Below are 19,427 nucleotides of genomic sequence, written 5' to 3'. Positions count from 1 at the left end.
TGTCATCTTTTGACGGTATCAATGACTCACTAATGCACTATTAACTACTAATTACGAGCATGTAATTGTGTGCCGTAAACAACTGGCTGATTTACTGTTTGTTTAGTTCTTATCTCATTTCAAAACCTAACACAGTCAGTTTTACTCCTGACGAGTTGCTGATCATCGAAAAGGCTCTGTGACCATGATTCATGAAGCTTTAGCTGCTTCAGCATAATTTTAAAAAAAAAAAGAAGAAAAAAAAAGAAACACACCATGGGTCAAGAAGACAGAGCAATACTTTGCAACATGTATCACTTTATCCTGAAACTAAACTTTATAGTCTATGTTAAGATGATAAGAACCAGTGGCCGTCAGCCCCAAAAGCTCTATGAAAGTTGCATACAGCCCAATGCAATGGCCTCCTCTTAATGTCAATGTCTGAGCTTCAACTTATATGAGAGGTCAGGATGAAGCACAGCCATCCACTTAAAACATAAAAAGAGAAAGAAAATCCATTAAATTTCACTGTGAGACCAGCGGTAGATAAGAGCAAAGTATATAAAAAAAAGAAAAAAATTAATTAAAAAAAGAAAAAAAAAGAGCAATCCACTCTCCAAATTTAAAGGGTTTCTTTTGTGACTATTTCCAGATTTACTATATTTGACTTTGGTCATCTACATCCAATAATAAACAAGGTTTGTTAAATCCAGAAACTGCTAGGTTGAGCTGTGCACGCCCAACGAAACAAGCGTTTCTCTCACTCAGCCTGGAGAGGCTGTTTTTGCTCTCTTCCCGCACTCACTTGTGATTGGTCAGCCGCTCGCTGCTAGCGCGAGCTGGCAGGACAGATAGCTACCAGGTCTCATGCAGTGACATCTCAGCCACATTATTTAAAAAAAAAAGTCTGCAGAGGCTCTACTATCATGATCCGGCCAACTTGAGTTGAACTTGAGCAAAGTCCAAATGGCTCGTTTGTGCACGGTGACAAGTCAGTCTACCTAGAAAGGCGCAAGTTGTCATTTTTTTTGTACTCAGTGTGCTGGTTGGTGTGCTAGTAACGCAAGTGTGAAAGAGCTGAAAAAGTTTTTCATCATAGGACCCCTTTAATGTCAAATATCAGTTACATTAAGTTGACATGTGAGTTGCAGTAATTTTTTATCTTGCCTTTCTTGCTAACACAGGCTAATGTATCTATTGGTTGGAGTAAGTTTGGCTAGCCTGCATAGCTTATTCTGTGAATTTATGGCCAGAGTGAAATAGCATTGTTTATTTATTATGGTACACACCTTCAAGCTGTGTGTGTGCAAGTCTTACTTATGCTGTCATTTCAAAGGAGACAAGGACGGGAGGGGGGGGGGGTGGGGTGATGAAGACAATAAAATACAATAACTCAGCTCTTATAATAAAGACATTTATGTGAGATTTCCAACACACACACACACACACACACACACACACACACACACACACACACACACACACACACACACACACACACACACAAATCCAATAAAGATGATGTTGATAAAGAGTTCCCTTGACAGAAATTCACTCATGTTCCCAAGAAGGTCAGAACAGGAAAAACAACATTTTCAACGTACCCATTGTGGCATGCTACGGTTAGATACGAAATCTGCTGATTTGAAGTGGTGCACTGCTACCATGCCCGCACTGTAATTCCACATTCTGCCTGTCAGGCGTATGTGCCACAATTCTGAGGCAACCAACTGCACATGCCTTTGTGCAGTGTGCACCGGACACAGTTGCTAAGTGCAGCACTACAGAGCCCCAAGCAGCAGTAGCAATGCGTATCACAAGATCAAGTGAGAACAAGAAGCTCCGCAGGAAGTGTTTATTAAAACAAAAGCCATGTAATATAACCCCAAAGCAGCAATTCTGGAGTCAAGCCACCAAATCTCATTTGAAGTTGAATGCTTTGATTGTGTGAAGCCACAAACATTCTGTTCAATAATAGTGCCAAGTACAGGCCAATTGAATGCACACTTTGGTGTGATTTAGGTGCTTGTTTGATGAGGACATGTCCTGCAAAAAAAAAGAAAAGGCTGATTTGTAGTTGTGTTTTTCTTACATAACATGCCACTTCATTTTGGGGATTTGTAGCAACTCCTAGTGGTAGATTCTGCCGATTCAAATAAAATCTTTAAAATTATCTTTCAGGCGGTTGGTAACAACTGGACCATTAATTATTGACTTTTGTCCATTTTTGTGCTAATCCATGCACTTGCTGAACACCATTATGCCCGTCTGTATTTTCAAATAATCCAAAATGGCAGACTAGGCTCTTCTTGCAAAGTTGTAGGGTCTCATTCAAAGGATGCGTGTCCAGAGTTTTGTGAAAGTCTGACTCAACCTGACTTGATTGACGCCAATCTGACTTGGTATAATCAATTGGCGCTAATGAATTAATGAATTGGCCCCTATCAGGCCTCTTAAAATCAGCTTAAGCAGCATTTTGACATAACTTCAAAACAGTGTGCAACATCTGAAGTCTCTACAATTTCTTACCTCACAGGATTATGCAAAATTTCTGAAGAAAAACGAATAATACTAATGAACCAACACAAAAACAAGAAACTGATTTAACCTTAGGCAAACGTTTGCCACTACCATGGGTGAGTGCATTAGGTATTGAAAAGCTCTACATTCTATTGACGACTGATGAGTTATATGTTTAATCTTTTTCAGACTTGTCAGGATTTAACATTAAATTAATTAAAAGCAATTATAAATCCTGCTATGAATAACATTGATCAAAACTTTGTGAGCACATTTATTGAGAGTCGATATCAATGTACTGTGTTGTATTCTAAAATTTATCAAAAAGTAAAGTGCATCCTCTTTGGTTCAATTTGATCATTGTGGACCGACGCAAACTGAGGCTGCTGAAAATAGGCTCACCACTTTTCTCCGGCAGAGAAGAGCAGAATGGCACTTCTGGGACACTCCAGAGTGGTTTTACAGCATGGACTGTGGAAATGCAAAGACTACAACGAGAATTGATTGCGCACGCTTGTGGCCCAGGCAGACCATATGGGAGCTGTACAGTACTGCGGAGGCTGCCGCTGGGACCAGCACGATGCTGCTACGCAGTAACACTGACCACCACAGTGCTTTGAGACTGCGAACGGCCCCTCATTACTGGACATGAACAGAGGGAAGGGAAATCTCTTACTGTCGATGCGAAAGTGCACAAGTGCCAATGGCATCATTCTCCCAAAGACAATTCAAAAGCTTTGTCAAGAGTAGCTTTTAACAAAGCCAGTTGTAGCCGTTTTTCATTCATTAATTCATAAGTTTCATACGTTTTTTTGTATGGCTTCTTCATGAAACGAGTGATACGTAAAATACACACAGAAGTGCATGATGTAGTATTTGCATAACAGTATTCTTTATTTAGATAGTCATGTCACAATGACTCAACCCAGTTTTACAATTGTCATGGTTTTATGGCCTAAAGTAGACTAACTGGTGTTGGGATGAAGAAGCTCTCACAAAAGCTGAGGCAAAAGATTTTTTTTTCATCACACTCAATGGCCTTGGGAATGAGAGGAGTTCCAAAAATGTTAACATTCCAAGAGACACAATTAAGAGCATTGTTAGGAAGGGTATAACTTACAAGACTGCTGAAAACCTGCCTAGCTGTGGAATTAAGATTAAAGAGTTTTGGGAGACAGTTTTGTAGACGACTGTAACTAAACCAGATCTGATTGGACAAAAGGCCTGGCTTATTCCCAGAAGAACATTAGAATAAGCATTGAAGTTGGTCCTTGATAAGGCTGTTTTTTCCCGTAGCCTTAACTTCACCAAACGTTGAGGCAAGAAATAATCAGAAGTGTACATCCAAGTCAATTGAAGCTTGGTGAAGATAAAGATCTTGGAACGCCCTTGAGTGGCCTTCTCAGTCGCCAGCTTTAAATCCGACTGAAAATCTTGGGATGGGATTTAAGGAGGGCAACCACAGCACGGACGCCCTCAAACAACACGGAGCTAGAGGATTTTCCGTGTGAAGAATAGGAAAAGATTAGCTTGAAGCTAATTTAAATCAACATGTTCAATCGCATAGCACAATGTGACAAAGATGCCTATAGTACGGATGCGATGGAGAGAAGCAAACTCCCATTTTGTACAGACATGACGACACACCATTGTAACTCACTTCCTTAAGTCCTTGCTTGGAAAGAGAAAACCATCTGAATACAATTTCAACACGTTAAAAAATGTTAGCCATGGAATTAAATATGTAAAATACGCACATCTGCCTTGCCGTTTCGGCCTGCTTAACACAACAGACTAATTATTTCTTTCTCAAGTTCTTCTTCAGACGCAAAGGGAATTTGTCACCGTCTATCACATAAGCAGTGGAGGGAGGGGGGGGGGGGTGAGAAAGGAAGAACAGTGACGGAGTGAGAAAGGCTTTCGTTTAAAATGGGCGTCTAATCTTCAAAGTGAGGACGAGAGGCTGGAGCACCCTGGGATTCTCTATCGCAGACTGTGACCTTTCCAGCCATCAAGAGTCCAGAGAAGGACGAGGCAGCTGTAGCGGAGGGGGCGAGAGCTGCTGTGAGAGTCCAGGAAGAAGCGGGCAGAAGTAGAGCAGAGCGCAATTCACTGGGAGAGATTCTCTCTGTGCACGGCGACGCGAGTCGATGGGTATTTAGGCTAATGTGGAATTTTCAAATTCAGAAATTAATGCAAGGGGAAAATGAAAGCTGAGTACAGTGGAGAGTGTCTGTAGGGGCTGTACAATAATATCAGCATTTATGCTGCAATATCAAGAAGGACTCCTTAATTTTACTTAATCTGAATTGCAATTACAAGACATGATGCACTGCATGGTGTCAAGCCATGCAGTTTGCCGTGTTGAGTCGGGGGTCTTCGGCATGACTGCAGCCGGCCCTGTACTAAGGCGACTGAAAAGTTGAGTGAGACCGCTGAGCCAGATGTGTCAACAACCGTCGCAGCTGGACCACGGGGAGTCACACCGGAAATGGATGGGAACGGTGCGTTATCAGATCACTGCATATGGGGAGAATCCAGCCTAAGAAAAACAGTACTGTGCCATTTGTACAGACGATACAGTAGACCCACACAGTGGTGAAAAGCAAACACACATCCTCACTGAAGCCAATAAAAACATCAATCACTAATTATCTGCTTTCACCCCGGCTCACCCATGTGTGCATTAAGCTCACGTACAGTTCTATAAACAGGCAGCAGGGTCATAGCACATATATACGGTCCATATGTAATGGCGCGAGAGCGCAGAGGTGGAAATCTGCACCTGCAGGCGCTGAGGAAAAAATAAAGCCCCCTGACAAGAAATGCGCAATGCCAATAAAGGTATTGGCACGGTCAGGAGGCCTTTGGCAGCTGTTGAAGGAAGGTCTGATGTGCACAGGGTTGGTAATTCAAGATGAGTGAAATGCAGCAGGATCAAGGGGAAATGTTACCAGGACTGTTCTGTTCATTCCGACATATTGGCCAAACTGTGAACGATGGCAAAAAAAAAACTGCCTGGACAAACACTGTTTGTGCTTTGGTTTAAAAATACACCATTCTAATGGGTTAACGAGAACCGTGTGAAGCTATGGCAATTCTCACTTAACAAGAGTGAAGAACAACTAAAGAAAGGAAAGTTTGTACAGGCTGCTAACAGAGATGCTTTGATCGGGCTTTTCAGAGCTACTCATTGATTGGGGGTCGCTGTATCTGACACCGATTATGACACCGATCAGCCAACAAGTTGATGAGCAATTGCAGATCAGGATGTTTAAAAGTCAATTGTGTAATATTTGGCCTGATTTATAATTTTAATATTGGCAAAAGTTTAATATACAGCCAGTAAAAACATTAATGAAAGTGTATACTTGCAGTACAACAAAAGCCATTTGGTTATACCCTCATAATAGTTCTTATACATAAATAAAAGAATATACATAGCAAGGGTCTTTCTCCCAGTTAGCTGCCATCTTGCGACGCCATAATTCTAAGGAAGCCTGGTGTGGACAATCCAGCTGCCAGTGCGTTTCATATTCAGGGTGACTGCTTGCGTCCTCAAATAAACCAATGAAGAAGAGGTTGGACAAGGTATCCAGGTTTTTGTAGGAAGGCCACTGCAGTTCACTGGCAAGCTCAGGAGAGGGAGGGTGAAAGGGTGAGCACTGTAATCTAAAGTGTAACTTGGTGTTGCTGTTTCTTATCAAAATCTCAAAATATTACACAGTTAAGCTTTAATTGAAACTAGCCAATGCATGACTTCAACTGTAATTTTCAGTTCTAAGTGTCATGAATTCAATTGTTTATTTTGAATGACTGATCACTGGATAACTTCACAATTTAAAAAAAAAAATCATCATGTTGACCGTTTACATCGAACACAATCCACAGGCAACATGTAAAACAAAGACATAGTGTAATCACAGTCACTGTGAGGCAGCAGACAATGGACACTGACCCATTTGCTGGAGGACTGTCAAAGTATTATACCACTAGTAGTCGTACAGCACAAGTACAAACCCACACTGAGAGCGGCCACAATGGCGATGTTGTGACATTTACACACAAGGCTGACCTGAAACAACAAAGATATGAACTCTCAACCCCCCACCGCCCACACACACACACACACACACACACACACACACACACACACACACACACACACACACACACACACACACACACACACACAAAGCTTTATGTGTACAAGGCCATGAGAACCAGTTCCATCCAGCCAGCAGTCATCTGCACCAGTGTTAACATGATGCACAAAACACACAATACAGGCTGTAGGTCAGTTCCAACATGATAGGACATGGGAATGTGGAGTTTGGTCAAAACTGCTAGAGGGGGGTTTATTTATCAAATGGCTGGTAACATGATCGGATCTGATCAGTTAGTTTGGCAGCACTGCCTCTCAGCGTAAAAACCCTTTTACAACAAAAATATACCTTCATATATCATTATGCCCATCATTGCCCAATATTTCTGTTATACAAGTATTATATACAGTAGATGTTCAAGTCTGTTCAAGTCCAAGTATATCAGACATGGACTTACCCCTAGAATTGCGCAAAATCTAAATATTGCAATAAAGAACTGGTAATGGAAACACCTAAACTTGAAAAAAAACTCTCAAATATCGCTAAAAGGTTTTTAGAGTACTTTTTACAAGTAATCCAAGAGAAAAATAACAAGCATTCTTGACAGGAAACATAAACAAACAAAAGCAATTCTCGTCAAGTCTCGACGAGATTTGACGAGAATGACGGCTTATGCGCTTTACACTATTCTATGGGAAAAAAAACAAATGCAAATTGCCATTGTACTTTGTCGAGATTTTAGAAATATCGCTTTTATTTTGTGAAAAACTGCAATGGAAATGCAGCTGATGTGGCCGAAATCAGTCCTTGTCTCGGGTTCCTATTACACCTCCAGTAGTGATGACAGAGCCTCTTTGTGTGGGGCTGTCAATGACTGCAGCAGTCAGCTGTGCAGCGACTGGTCTGAGTGCTGAGCCGGAGGCTGGAGCTACCTGACTCAGTGAGGGAGCTGCAGTCTCCACCGGGATAAATGATGCTGCGCTATTTATACATTCTCCCACTCTGGCACTGCTGAACACTACACTCCTGCTGCATGTTGCGTGGGCACGTTCGCACACGCACGCGTGGCCTGGAGACAGACTCATCGGCAAAGCAGCAATCGTTTCTTCCGCCCAGATACGCAGATTCATCCATTTATTTATTTTCTGTCAGAGTGACTTTGTTCCACGGAGACGTTATTTGGCAGGTAAGGCTCGTAACACCAACAAGTTTGGAGTTGGTAAGAAGTCACCGAATGAACCTTAGCGCAACCAGTCCTTCTCAGGCTAACGCCAGAGTGGAAGCTCAGCAATTTGTTTAGCAAATTGGCTATGATGCAGTGGACATCTGCACATCAGCCATTGAATTGGCTTTTCGTTGCGTGTCATTTGTGCACAATGAAAAACAGCTTTTTGAAAAACAACATAATGAGCACCTGTCATCGTGACTGCTTGCAGCTAAAGTCAGACAGAGCCTTTCATGTGTCTCTAAATTGCAGGAACACGAGTTGGGCCATTGTTCTGTTTTCTGACTCATTTCCCTTTGCAGTTTGTTCCGTACGCACTCACAGTATCGCATAGTACGCACCACGCAGTGATCTGCGGAAGAGAAATAAGCCGTCTTCCTGACATCATAGCGTACCATTAGGATCTGTTTATTTCGATCTGATGATATCAATCAACAGACTCAGGGCCAGAGTATTCAACAGCTCTTAAAAAAAGCACTTCCTGTTGTGTTTTCAGTAATTGCAGTTGAATTCCTCAAATTAACATCCCAGTCACGAAGGGACAGCGCTTTAATTTCCACATCACAAAAAGTCACTTAAACTCAAGCAGTAAAGGAATGCATTTACGGCAACCATCTTCTGTTTCCTATGGCAAACCATACAGTCGACAAGATTAAGACACAGGTTTCCTCCCACAGGTTTCCCACACATCAACACTTGCTGTTGCTTTAGCTTGCATTGGCTGGCAGAGCAGGTAGACCTGGTGACAGCTGACGAGATTTGATTTCCCTTGTGACCTGCCCCACTGAGGTCCTTCCTACTTGCAAATACAAATATAAATTCACAGTCACCGATGCCAGAATTGAATAAATACAGGTTTGCTGTCATAACTTTTAGATTTATGCTCCCATAAAACAATTGTACGAGAGCACAATGCATAAAATAATGCCCATTCCATGCAACAAAATGATTGGCAAAAAAGCAATTCTGCACTGTGGGTAAATAGTGTAACTATGTATCCATGTATTGGACTGCTTCTGTCCACTGAACCAACCAATTAATAGAGAAAACGTGCCAAACGAGTTCCTATTGAATTAGATGATGAACACAAATAGTGCAACTAGGCGGTAAATGCCGTCCGCGGGGCATTTGCCGCTAATCAAAACAGGACGAGCTCGGAGAGGAACATCGTGACTCACCACACCTTTATTTACATATGACACACACAGGGAGAAATTATGCACGTGTGCGCACGGCGAGGTGGTGAGCACAGCAACATATCCGCTGTGGCAGCTGATTCAACCAAGGCCACAGGTCCATACAAAATAGGCTTATTTATAGCCGCGCGCGGAGAATACAGATGTCCGCAAACCTGCTGACAGCTCCATCGCCTCGGCCCCCCCACTGCTGATAAAGATCCTACTTGATGTTGAATATGTTTGATAAAAGAGAGACCCGGGCAGCAGTCATTGTCCGGGGGAGATAGCATCAGTCAGTATCTTTGTTTGGGTGTAAACAGGGGGTTGTGATCTCTCTCGTCTTGGCTTAAAGACATGGGAGTGGTGAGGTGGAAACAAGGGGGGAGTAGAGGCCTCGTGCAGGAAGTAGCCAGTAAACCATCACTCCCTCTTCCTGTCAGTCCTCTGATAACGTCTTCTTGGTCATGTTCACTCACAGGAAACGACAATCTGTGGTCAGACACAAACAGGCACGCACGCACAATTCTGACCCGAACTCTCAAGTGCACAGGCAAATGCGTCTCCCATATTCAAATGGCCGTCGGCAAGCAGACACAGAGCAATGATACCACCATGACAGACAGCGTGTGCAACAAAGGGTAAACACTAGGGATGGGCGATACATCGGCAATATATCACCTCGGTAAGAATATGTCATCTCGCGGTAATAACGATAAACTCCTGCTGATGACGTAGTTACGTGCACAACGCACTTGCTGCTGGCAGCCGGCAGCTCCTGTGTAGCACAATAACAAGCACGGGACTGATAGTGTAACCACCGTGCTCGATCGTGGATTGTGTGCAAAGTGAAACTAAACACCACGAAAAAGATTTCCAAACATCGAGTTTGACTTTTTATTTATTTTCTTTTTTGGTCGGCGGACCGGGATGTTGAGGCAGGAAACGAAAAAAATGTTAGCGAACTTTTACTGGGTCGACTCCGAGTCAACCTTAGCGTGAACCTTTTCAGGCTTTGTGTTCTCTTTTTTTAAATACAGCTTAGTTTAAATGCGTTTCGAAAATGTGCCGTGTCAAAAAAAATCCCAAAAGATGGCTTTGAATTTGTTTATATTGTTTATCGTCACTTTAAGCGTTAACGCGATAAATGCCAGTAATTATTGTGATAAAATTTTTAGTCCGTATTGCCCATCCCTAGTAAGCACTGAGTGGGTCCCGGAGAACGATCTAGATTTTTGTGTGAGTCGATCATAAATGTGAAGTTTATCTCCACTTCTGGAATGTGAGGCCGCGCAGCGCCCAGATTGGAAATTTTACTGCTCCGCAGGAACACTATTTTTGTCATTCTCGAAAAGTTTTTTGTTGAGAGTTATTTTTGGGTCAAGTTTGCTAAATCCGTCAAAGCTGTGGTTGAGGACTACCACCAGTCTCACAGCCACTCATGTAGTGGATATAGTGGGTTTTCCCTGCACATTCATTTAAGCCAGCAGCTGCAGCCACCAATTTCCAGGTCACTGCAGCATAAAGTGGCCACCGCTGAGCGGTCCTCTCCGTTAAACACTCGCAAGGGCGTTCGCAGAGATGAAGAGTCTGTCGCCAATTATATTGAGAGGAGAGGGGCTTTTTATAACTGATTATTTTCAATGAGATCCCATTGCAGCTTGACTGCTGTAGTTTTCGCTGCAGCTGGTATAAAAACTCCCCAGCTGCTTTTCAAGTGTCTCTCTCTCTCTTGCACACCCACACCCACACACACGCACACAGTGTGTATATCTTTGCATTATCTCTACAGAATACATGACATGAACATGTGCAATGGGCTTATTCTACAACCATTTAAAAACTACAGCAGGGTTTCCAAACATTGCCAATTTTAAAATGAGACTTTTTCCAGAGTCTAATTTTCATTTTAATTGTCATCTCTGCTATATTTTTTTTCCAGCTAACGTGACATCAAGGTAAATGGACTGTGTGAGCCATATGGAATTTGCAGCCCACATCTGTGTGAAGATAGTCCGTAAAACCACCGTCTCAAAGGAGGGCTGGCTAAAGTAGCCAATATCACACTTGACCTTCAAGACTTTGCCTCAGTCCTGTCATAAAGTTGTCCTTTTGTCCTTTCCTCCAAAGGCCGTGAAACATACAACACACTGGTCGCCTCAGACGGGATATTTTTAAGTATGTCAACTGATCTGAGTGGGTGGGGGTTGGAATACAGACAAAAGGAAGTTGTCTTTTTTTGTGCGTTTTTTTTTTTTTACCTACTACAGTAATGAGAGTGAACGCTTCAAAGAGTTTGTGTGCATAGTGGCACGCGTGACAGGCAGTAAGCTAAATAAATTGGGCAGACCTTGCTAAGTGGTGTCATTCTGCTGCATGGGACAAGTGTATCGCTCCCAGAGGCCAGACACGCTGCCGGCCGACCAGCTGCAGACAAGCATGCCAACACTGTCTTAAAGAGGCTCCAGCCAAGTCAACGGCAAGGCTTTATTTCATATCACTTGACTGCACTTGTACTCCTAAATGCTTGTGACGCCGCGCTCGGTGACTAAACTAATTAAGTCTGTGGTTCTTGATGGGCCGAAGAGCAAGCAAAGAACAGTGGCTCAATAAAACCGGTTCACGAGCTGGTTCACTACTGATTAACGCGGCCGCCAGATGGGATGTTTGACAAAGCAACAGGATTTATTTTATATAATAACCATTTAAGAAACAGAAGGGGGAGAGGGGACTCAAGGGTGAACAGACGATTCTACCATCAGTCAATGAAATTTTTAATGCAAAGATTTGATCACTTTCAGACCACAGAGAAAAATATGAAAGCTACTGAGTTGAAACTCATAAATGGAAAATGTATGTCAGAGCTTTGTTCATTCTCATTAAAAACCTGCTCCAGCAGTGGCACAGGCAACTTTGAGCTGGAATGGGAATCTCAAGATTCTAGTTGAGAATGAGACAGTGCTCCATTCGGACAACATATCATATATTTACAATGTGTACGACTATATCTATGTTTAGAGAACAGTGAAACATAAAGAAGTTATTTATTTATGAGAGTAACCTACTTGCATGTGCCTCCACTGGGATTCATATCAGCCGGTCATTATGTGGATTGCAGCTAAACGTACATTAGAAGTTGTCAGCCTAACAGTGAAAGCCTGCGGCGTACTCCAGTGCAGCGTGCTGTGAAGAAAAGCCCCTACACATTTACGTCAAGACAGTGCGTGTGCAGAGAGAACGCAAGCGCACGACACTCAGTTTCACCGTTTACGTGATAGGTGATTAGTTTTGACCGGTGTTGTGCGATTGTTTGGGAGGAAGGAAAGTTTGACCTTTATGAAACTGAATGGTATTCCATTTGAAACGGGCCTGTTTGTTTCCAATTGGGTGTTTATAAGGAGCATGGAGCATTTCTCTTCTGGTTTGGACAAATCAAAATGTTCTAATTTGAATATTTGAATTTTAATGTCAAGCCAAACTGATATTTGGGAAACTTCTGAAAACCCAACTCTTCAACCAGGCACATGGCCTCTAGCTTGTGCGTACTTTGTCTATTGTGTCTGTTCTTGTCTGCGTCAAGCCTCCCTAGGCAATACAGATTAAAATTATTTTTTAAACTTTTTATTGAGACAGCATGGCAATCCCTACATCCTTAGTTGGATATGAATCCAGGATTTCTTTATCCTGACTTGGGAAGAAGAATCTGTCCTCTTTAATTTTTTATTTTTTTTTATTTAAAAAAGGCATACGATCAAATCTACTTGTTTTAGAAAAGTGTCATTTTTTGTTTCTGTGAGACCAATCAGGTACCAGCAGAACACCAAAAGTAGTTAGCCCAGTTGTAAGCAGGGTGCCACACCCTTGGTCTGTGAATATATTCCCCAGCCGGAGGGCAGGGCCGGTAAACACAAAAACACATCAGAACCTCAGAGTTGGAGATATACACACAAGAATTTTATCAGTTGACCACTCCCAATAGATGTCCTTACCAATGTGAAGAGATTGTGGTTGGTCTGGGAATATTTGGAGTATCTTCCTAATTTACCCGGTGACTCCACACAGGCAAATTCTTGCAGCAGTTGTTTAGATCACTAAACTAAACAAGGTCAGTTAGTGCCACAGTCTATTAACCCTAACATGTTGAGGTCATACCGATAGTTATCAAGGTAAAATAAGAAAGAGGCAACATCATGTATTGCATAAACATACACTTAAGAAATGTCCTTTTCTCTGAGAAAATTGGCATGTATATAAATGTAATGTGATGTGTTTAGAAAGTAGCACAATAAAAAATATTTTGAGTTTCATTTGAGTGTTTCACACTTCCTAACCACTCACACCGTGGACAAACACTAACAAGACCAAACACCACAACTAACTCACACAGATGTTAGTTTTTTTCTGAACAGGCATGACTCACATCATGCACATCAGGACACATACTGTGTTTTAACCCTCGGCTAAAGCAGCCAAATTCACTGTTATCAGCAATGTTAAAGTCCAATTGATAAAAAAAAAAAAAAAAGAAAGAAACTCTGGAAGCCACATGCTGCCAAAGATGTTGGCAATGATAAAGTGCACTACATACTGTATCTTGTAAATGTTGAGCATCAACATTTAAATACTTGAAAATTCTTATTAACAGTTGGTAGCAGACGTAGATTGATGGCGTTTCCCGATTTGGTGCGTATCTATCTATTTATCTATCCATCTATCTATGTACTGAGCAAGGTGACACTCAGCTCAGATGCCAGTGTAAAACGAACACCTCTTGGTACCACAACACAGTTCAACATATTTTGAATCAAAAAGCATAAGTATTGTATGCAAGTATTTGATAAGCTAAGGTTAATTTTAAGTATAAAAAAGAGAACAACTCAATGAAAGATAACTCAGTTAAAGAATTCAGAAAAACAAAATGAATAAATGAAAAAATAAGCGGAAACAAGACTAGTTTTTTTTGTAAAAGGTTGATGAGGAAACAATGTTCAAATGGCAACGGATTTCCATAAATTGAGGAAGAGAGGATGTGGAATGTTGTTTAATCTTTTATGAAAATGGATGCAAAACATTCTTTAGCCAAAGCAAAAACAGAATGAGGATGGAAAGGAAAATGCTGCACAAACGTTCAGAGTTGGCTCTACCATGGGTAGACAATGTAGTGAGGAGCATTACAGACTCTTTGACTTGAGCCAGTAAGGCATCAGGGCGTGCGGAGTCCCAACATGTGTCAAACATTTAGACGGTGGCATCATAACAGGGAGAGCTGTTCCTTTCACCAGAAACCGCCTCAATCTTTTATAATCATCCCAAGTGTGAGCAGGCTAATTATAGAGACAGTCTCTGCGTGTTACACAGAGTTGTGTGTGTGTGTGTGTGTGTGTTTGTTTGTGTGTGAAAAAGGGATGTACGTGCGCGCATGGATGGTTGGTTGTTAATACCCAAATCTGCTCCAAAGCTGCAAGCTCATCAACCATCAGTTTGAGGATTAATGTTAAAACACACTAAACCTGCAATAAACATTGACTCAAAGCATACACGCATCCTCCATGTCACTCCCATCCTGGTCGGCCTTCCCTCACTGTCCCCCAGTGTTTTGAGGAACAAGTTTAAAGTACTAGTTTATATTTCCTACATCTGTCAGAATACCCATCCTTCTTTTAACAGCAGGTACTTGAGGTCATGTGACCAAGGGCTCCTTATGGTGCCCCATACCAGGCTGAAGAATAAGGGGGTGATAGGGTTGCATCTAGACTCTGGAATGCTCTTCCTCCAGACTGAAGAGCCCTCCAAGAACTCTTTTAAAAGGCCATTGAAGAAGCATCTTTTTTAGGCCAACTTCAGGTGGTTCCCCCCCCCTGTTTCTGGTGTTAATATGTTGGTCACCAGTTGCTTTGTGTGTGGTCAATGTCCATGCTGTGTATGATGTTTTATCTTTCGACATTTTCTATTTTTCTATTGACACTGTGAAGCAATCTGTATACTTGTACTGTAAAGATTGCAAAATAAATGAACATATATATGTATATATATGTATATATATATATATATATATATATATATATATATATATATATATATATATATAGATTTATATATATATACAAACATACATACGTACGTGCGTACGTGAAAAATTGACATAATTTATCTTGAGACTCATTGTCTAACAAAGGTTCCTTTTTCTAGTTGTTGTATGTCTGTGACCACTTGGCTGTTCTTGCCTGCAATTTACATGCTATGCGCTGGTGATGAGTGACTGCCAACTCTTTTCACAATCAGCAGCTGTGCTGAAGTGACTACGTTACTCAGGCTGAGCTACAACAGTAGAAAAGCTGAAATGCACATATGAAAAGGCCGTACTAGATAATAACAGACCGTTTGGCATGACTGCAGTAATTAGAACATGATGTTTTTGTCCAATGAACTGTGTGCATTTTTTAAATTTTTTTTTTAGACTGCTGAGGGCTCAGCTGTGACTTCAGATTCTATTCGACACCAAGGTGCTGGACAAGCTTCATTTATCGGTATGAACCAACAATGTGTACAGAGAAGATGGCTGTGAAGCTAGACTTAGTAAAAATTAAAATGCAGCGGATTTACACTTACAATATGTCTTAGCATGTATAAGGAAAAAAAACAACTACTTTTTGTCTTGTTTTGCCTAATGTCCCAGAATGAATATATTAATTTAGATTTTTTTTTTTCTTAAATGTGTACCCCATCAAGATTACAATGTTGATTGAAGCATAAATGGGGAACTTGTGTTGCTCATATTAAACCAAAGAACACTGGCTCTTAAAACAACAAACTGCCTTTCAGCATTAGCATTCTTAAACTCAGCACACTGCAATGTCTTTCTGATGTGTCGCTGCACTTTAATCTGCAGTTCATGTGTTATTATTTCAATAAAGGAGTTAATCATTACCAAAGGTGGAGCACAGGAATGGCATTGAGAATTGCTGTCACATATCAGAACAGACCATGTTCATTTTCAAAACACATTTTTGTTTTCAAGAGCTTATTTAGTTTTGAGGGCCGGATCCCAAAAATCAAGTACATGAAAAAAGGTCATTTCTGTTAGGTGATTGAAAAGATTTCTTAGCATTTGAACTAGCAATTGTAGAGAAGAAAATTTGTTTTGTTTTTTTAGGAAACCCTAAATGCCTAAAAGCCAAGGATTTATCTGAAATCTTCATTAACCATGTACCAAAACTATTAAATTAGTTAATATTAGTTATGAGCTTAGTTAACTATAATCAATGATGGAAGCTAAGACATGATGGAAGCAGGGACATAAGTGACAGTGAATATTCATGGATGTAAGAATAACAAACACCTATAGCCAAGGCATTGTCAGATGTTTTCCACACAAAAAGTTGGGTGAACATTCTGTTTAATATTCACCGTGATAGTTCCGAAGAAACCTTTCATGCATACGAAATGTCAAGTGAATTTTCAAGCCAACTTTTCAAAATTCACTTCGCAGCTCTCAGTGTTAACAGCTAAAATGAGCTGAAGGTTTGTGACGTCAGAAGACATTTTTGCGCATTATCTCTGCTCGATGAAACACTTCAGGCAAGAATACAAACCTTATTCCAAATTAGAGAAATTTGTCTTGAATGCGGTCATCATAAATTATCAAGTAACCGGGGGTGACTATTAAGGGGACCACAAAACCATTCCACCACTGGTTGTCATGGTTTTGTACTGTAAGCACCAAGGACGTGCATTCACTACTATTTCTTGTTTATTGACGCAGTGTCAGCGCAAGGTCGGTAGCCAACACTCGCAAACAGAGAGGTGGAAGAGTCCCATTTATTTTCATGACTTCGCAGTCAACCGGTTCATACATAACCAGCAGAGTAACAACATACACAGATAGTAGGGAAATTATTTCTGATCAAGCTGTATATTAGATATTTTTTCTTTAGTCTAAAAAGCCCACTACTTATGCATCACACCAGTCAGGTCAGAAGACCCTTAAGACTGAACTGTCATACATGAAAAATGACCTAGAACAGCCAGTACAGTAATTATTTGTCTAAATGTCTTGCCAACAGTAAGATGAACAAAAATTAAAATTTTGTACTATTACTCTTTTCATTTGAAGTTTAAACTGAACTGAACTGAACAGTTTAAGACTGAACACACAGAATCCTCCCGAAGTTTTCTTAGGCGTGACTGGACGCCTATTGATGTGATTTAGCACTTTATAAATAAAAGTTGATTTATTATTTGGTAAAGTAAACAATGCTTTAGTTAATATAATATTTTTATTATTATTATTATTCTTGCTAGTGCCGAAATATTTTATTTTTTTTTAACTTCACAAATTTACCACAGAACTCACACTTCCGAAAGTGCAGCAAATCTCTTAAAACATAAGCCTTGTACATCCCTTTTTCACACACACACACACACACACACACACACACACACACACACACACACACAACTGGTCAACTGATTATGTCTAGAGACCTTTTAATCTCCAGAGAAAACCCCCATTAAACCACATATGTTGCTCTGCCCAAGACCGCAATCACGGCAGGGTGGCGGAGTCGGCTCTCGCCGCAGGATTTGGACTCAAGTTCTGCCACTTCTGTGGCGGTGTTGCTAGGTTGGTAAACAACTGGAAACGATAGCACAAATATTGGTTCGGCTTCGAAACCTAACGGCCCTTTCAATTGGCTGTCCCCAAGCACAACAGGTGTACTGGACGAGCAGACTATTGGCTGCGCAACACGCACCTCAGGGCGACACTTCGCACTGCTTTACAAACGACGTTAATGTGCCACAACGCAAAGCGAAAAACACTTTAACAAGACTTGTTTCACGCTCGGGCCAACTTGTCCAACTGGACCAACGCGACGCGTCACACGCTGTCAAACACAGTTAAAGTGACACTTACTCCGACATTGTCGCTCTTGCTCGGGTAAGACGCCAGTCTTCCGCCACCTTTCACCGGCATTTTTTTTTTTTACCCCGCTTCCGCCTCTGGACTCGGCCTGGGGGGGAAAAAACGGCTGTTCTTCGTCGATGTTAAACCAAAGTCGAGTCGACTCTGACAGACAGACACCGCGTTCGTCGAAGCGGTTGCTTACTAGCTTCAGAAATGAGACGTCCGTCGGACGAGCAGGCCAGCTCCGCCCTCGTCACAGGCAGCCGTGCTGTTCCTCTGGGGCTGGACAGCCTACCGGAGCCAGCGGGAGGAAAGAGGGAGGTCCGTCCCTCCGAGGCGAGCAGCTCAGCAACTGTGTACTAACACCGCTTCCCATTCCCGGCCAGTGACACCCTTACACGGACACATCTCGGCTGCTCTGCTACGGCGTCATTTGTATATTTTTTTTTATTTATGGAACGAGCAAGTCCTAGCTGTTTGATAACCGCGGTGTCCCGCAGATTTTAAATCACAAGACCGCGGGTCTTCACGTCATGCTTCTTCTCAGCAGCCCTAAGCAGCAAACATAAACTGTTATGGCTCCCTTTTCCTGGCTAATTCCCGACATGAGCTACATCTGTCGTACGTAGTTTTTACGGGAGGAAATTGCGTCCGCTCTACCAATCACGTCTCCCCGTGTCATGCCACTCAAACTTGTCAGCTTGCACATTAATTCCGGAGTTTTTTTGCTCTAAAAGTGACTTCCACGTCAATGGACGTCCAGTCTCTCGTCTCAAGAATGTTCAAGGGGCTCCTCTTAAATATGCTAATTTATTTTTTACAAATAGTCATATCGCCTTATTTTCGTTATAAAACTCGAACTGGACTCTTCTTTTGCTAAGAGTTCTGCCTAATATGTTGGATAAGATTTTGAATAACTGTGTGTGTGTGTGTGTGTGTGTGTGTGTGTGTGTGTGTGAAGGAGTAATTAAAGCTTGCTGATGTGGCTGGTATAAAAAATGAAAGCCATGTAGAAATGTTGGTTTCCATACGAGGCACTCAGCACCGCTGATGCTGTTTCATGTTTAATATTCCAAAGTTAATAATGTATTATGTCAGTGTGGGGAAGTCTCGGAGTGAATTGCCTCACTATGTCAAAGCTGTTAAATGCAGTGATACAAACAACATCTAAGCAACTATACCCCTGGATAAGAAACCATAATGGAAATGTCCATTACACTGTACTTAAAAGTCAGTAGTAACATTTCATTCATCTTACTAATTTGAGTTTGTGTTCATTTTCAATTTTTTAGTTTTTCTGAACCCATACTTACATACTTATAGTCTAATATTTCTTCATATAGACGTATAATTATGTCACAATAATGTTACCCTGTTTTCCGTGTTCTACTGTAGAGATTTTGGGAGAGCTTCTTGTGTATTGTTCCCCTTCCCTCTTTGCGATTGCTGTCTTATTGATTGTCTCTTATCCTTTCCAAAGGTGTGTTTCTGCTGTCTCATTATTTATTTATTTTGTT

General features: G+C 41.4%; 1 protein-coding gene across 2 annotated transcripts in view; it reads right to left on the bottom strand.

Annotated features, from left to right (window-relative positions):
- Positions 1-18,515, bottom strand: part of tjp2b (tight junction protein 2b (zona occludens 2)) — a 56,151-nt gene extending 37,636 nt beyond the window's left edge. The window contains exon 1 of one of the 2 annotated variants that reach the window (XM_076047283.1): positions 17,920-18,515. In XM_076047283.1, coding sequence (XP_075903398.1) covers positions 17,920-17,979 — 60 coding nt within the window. In that variant the 5' untranslated portion in view covers positions 17,980-18,515. The remainder of the gene's footprint in view (positions 1-17,919) is intronic. The other variant, XM_076047282.1, reaches the window with a different exon arrangement.
- Positions 18,516-19,427: the final 912 nt, after the last annotated feature.

Source organism: Nelusetta ayraudi, unplaced genomic scaffold (genome assembly GCF_046127955.1).
Source record: "Nelusetta ayraudi isolate G7.1 ecotype Tasmania unplaced genomic scaffold, CSIRO-AGI_Nayr_v1 ptg000092l, whole genome shotgun sequence".
In the NCBI taxonomy this organism is placed as follows: domain Eukaryota; kingdom Metazoa; phylum Chordata; class Actinopteri; order Tetraodontiformes; family Monacanthidae; genus Nelusetta; species Nelusetta ayraudi.
The sequence above is the reverse complement of the archived record's forward strand: the minus strand, read 5'-3'. Positions and strand labels throughout refer to the sequence as shown.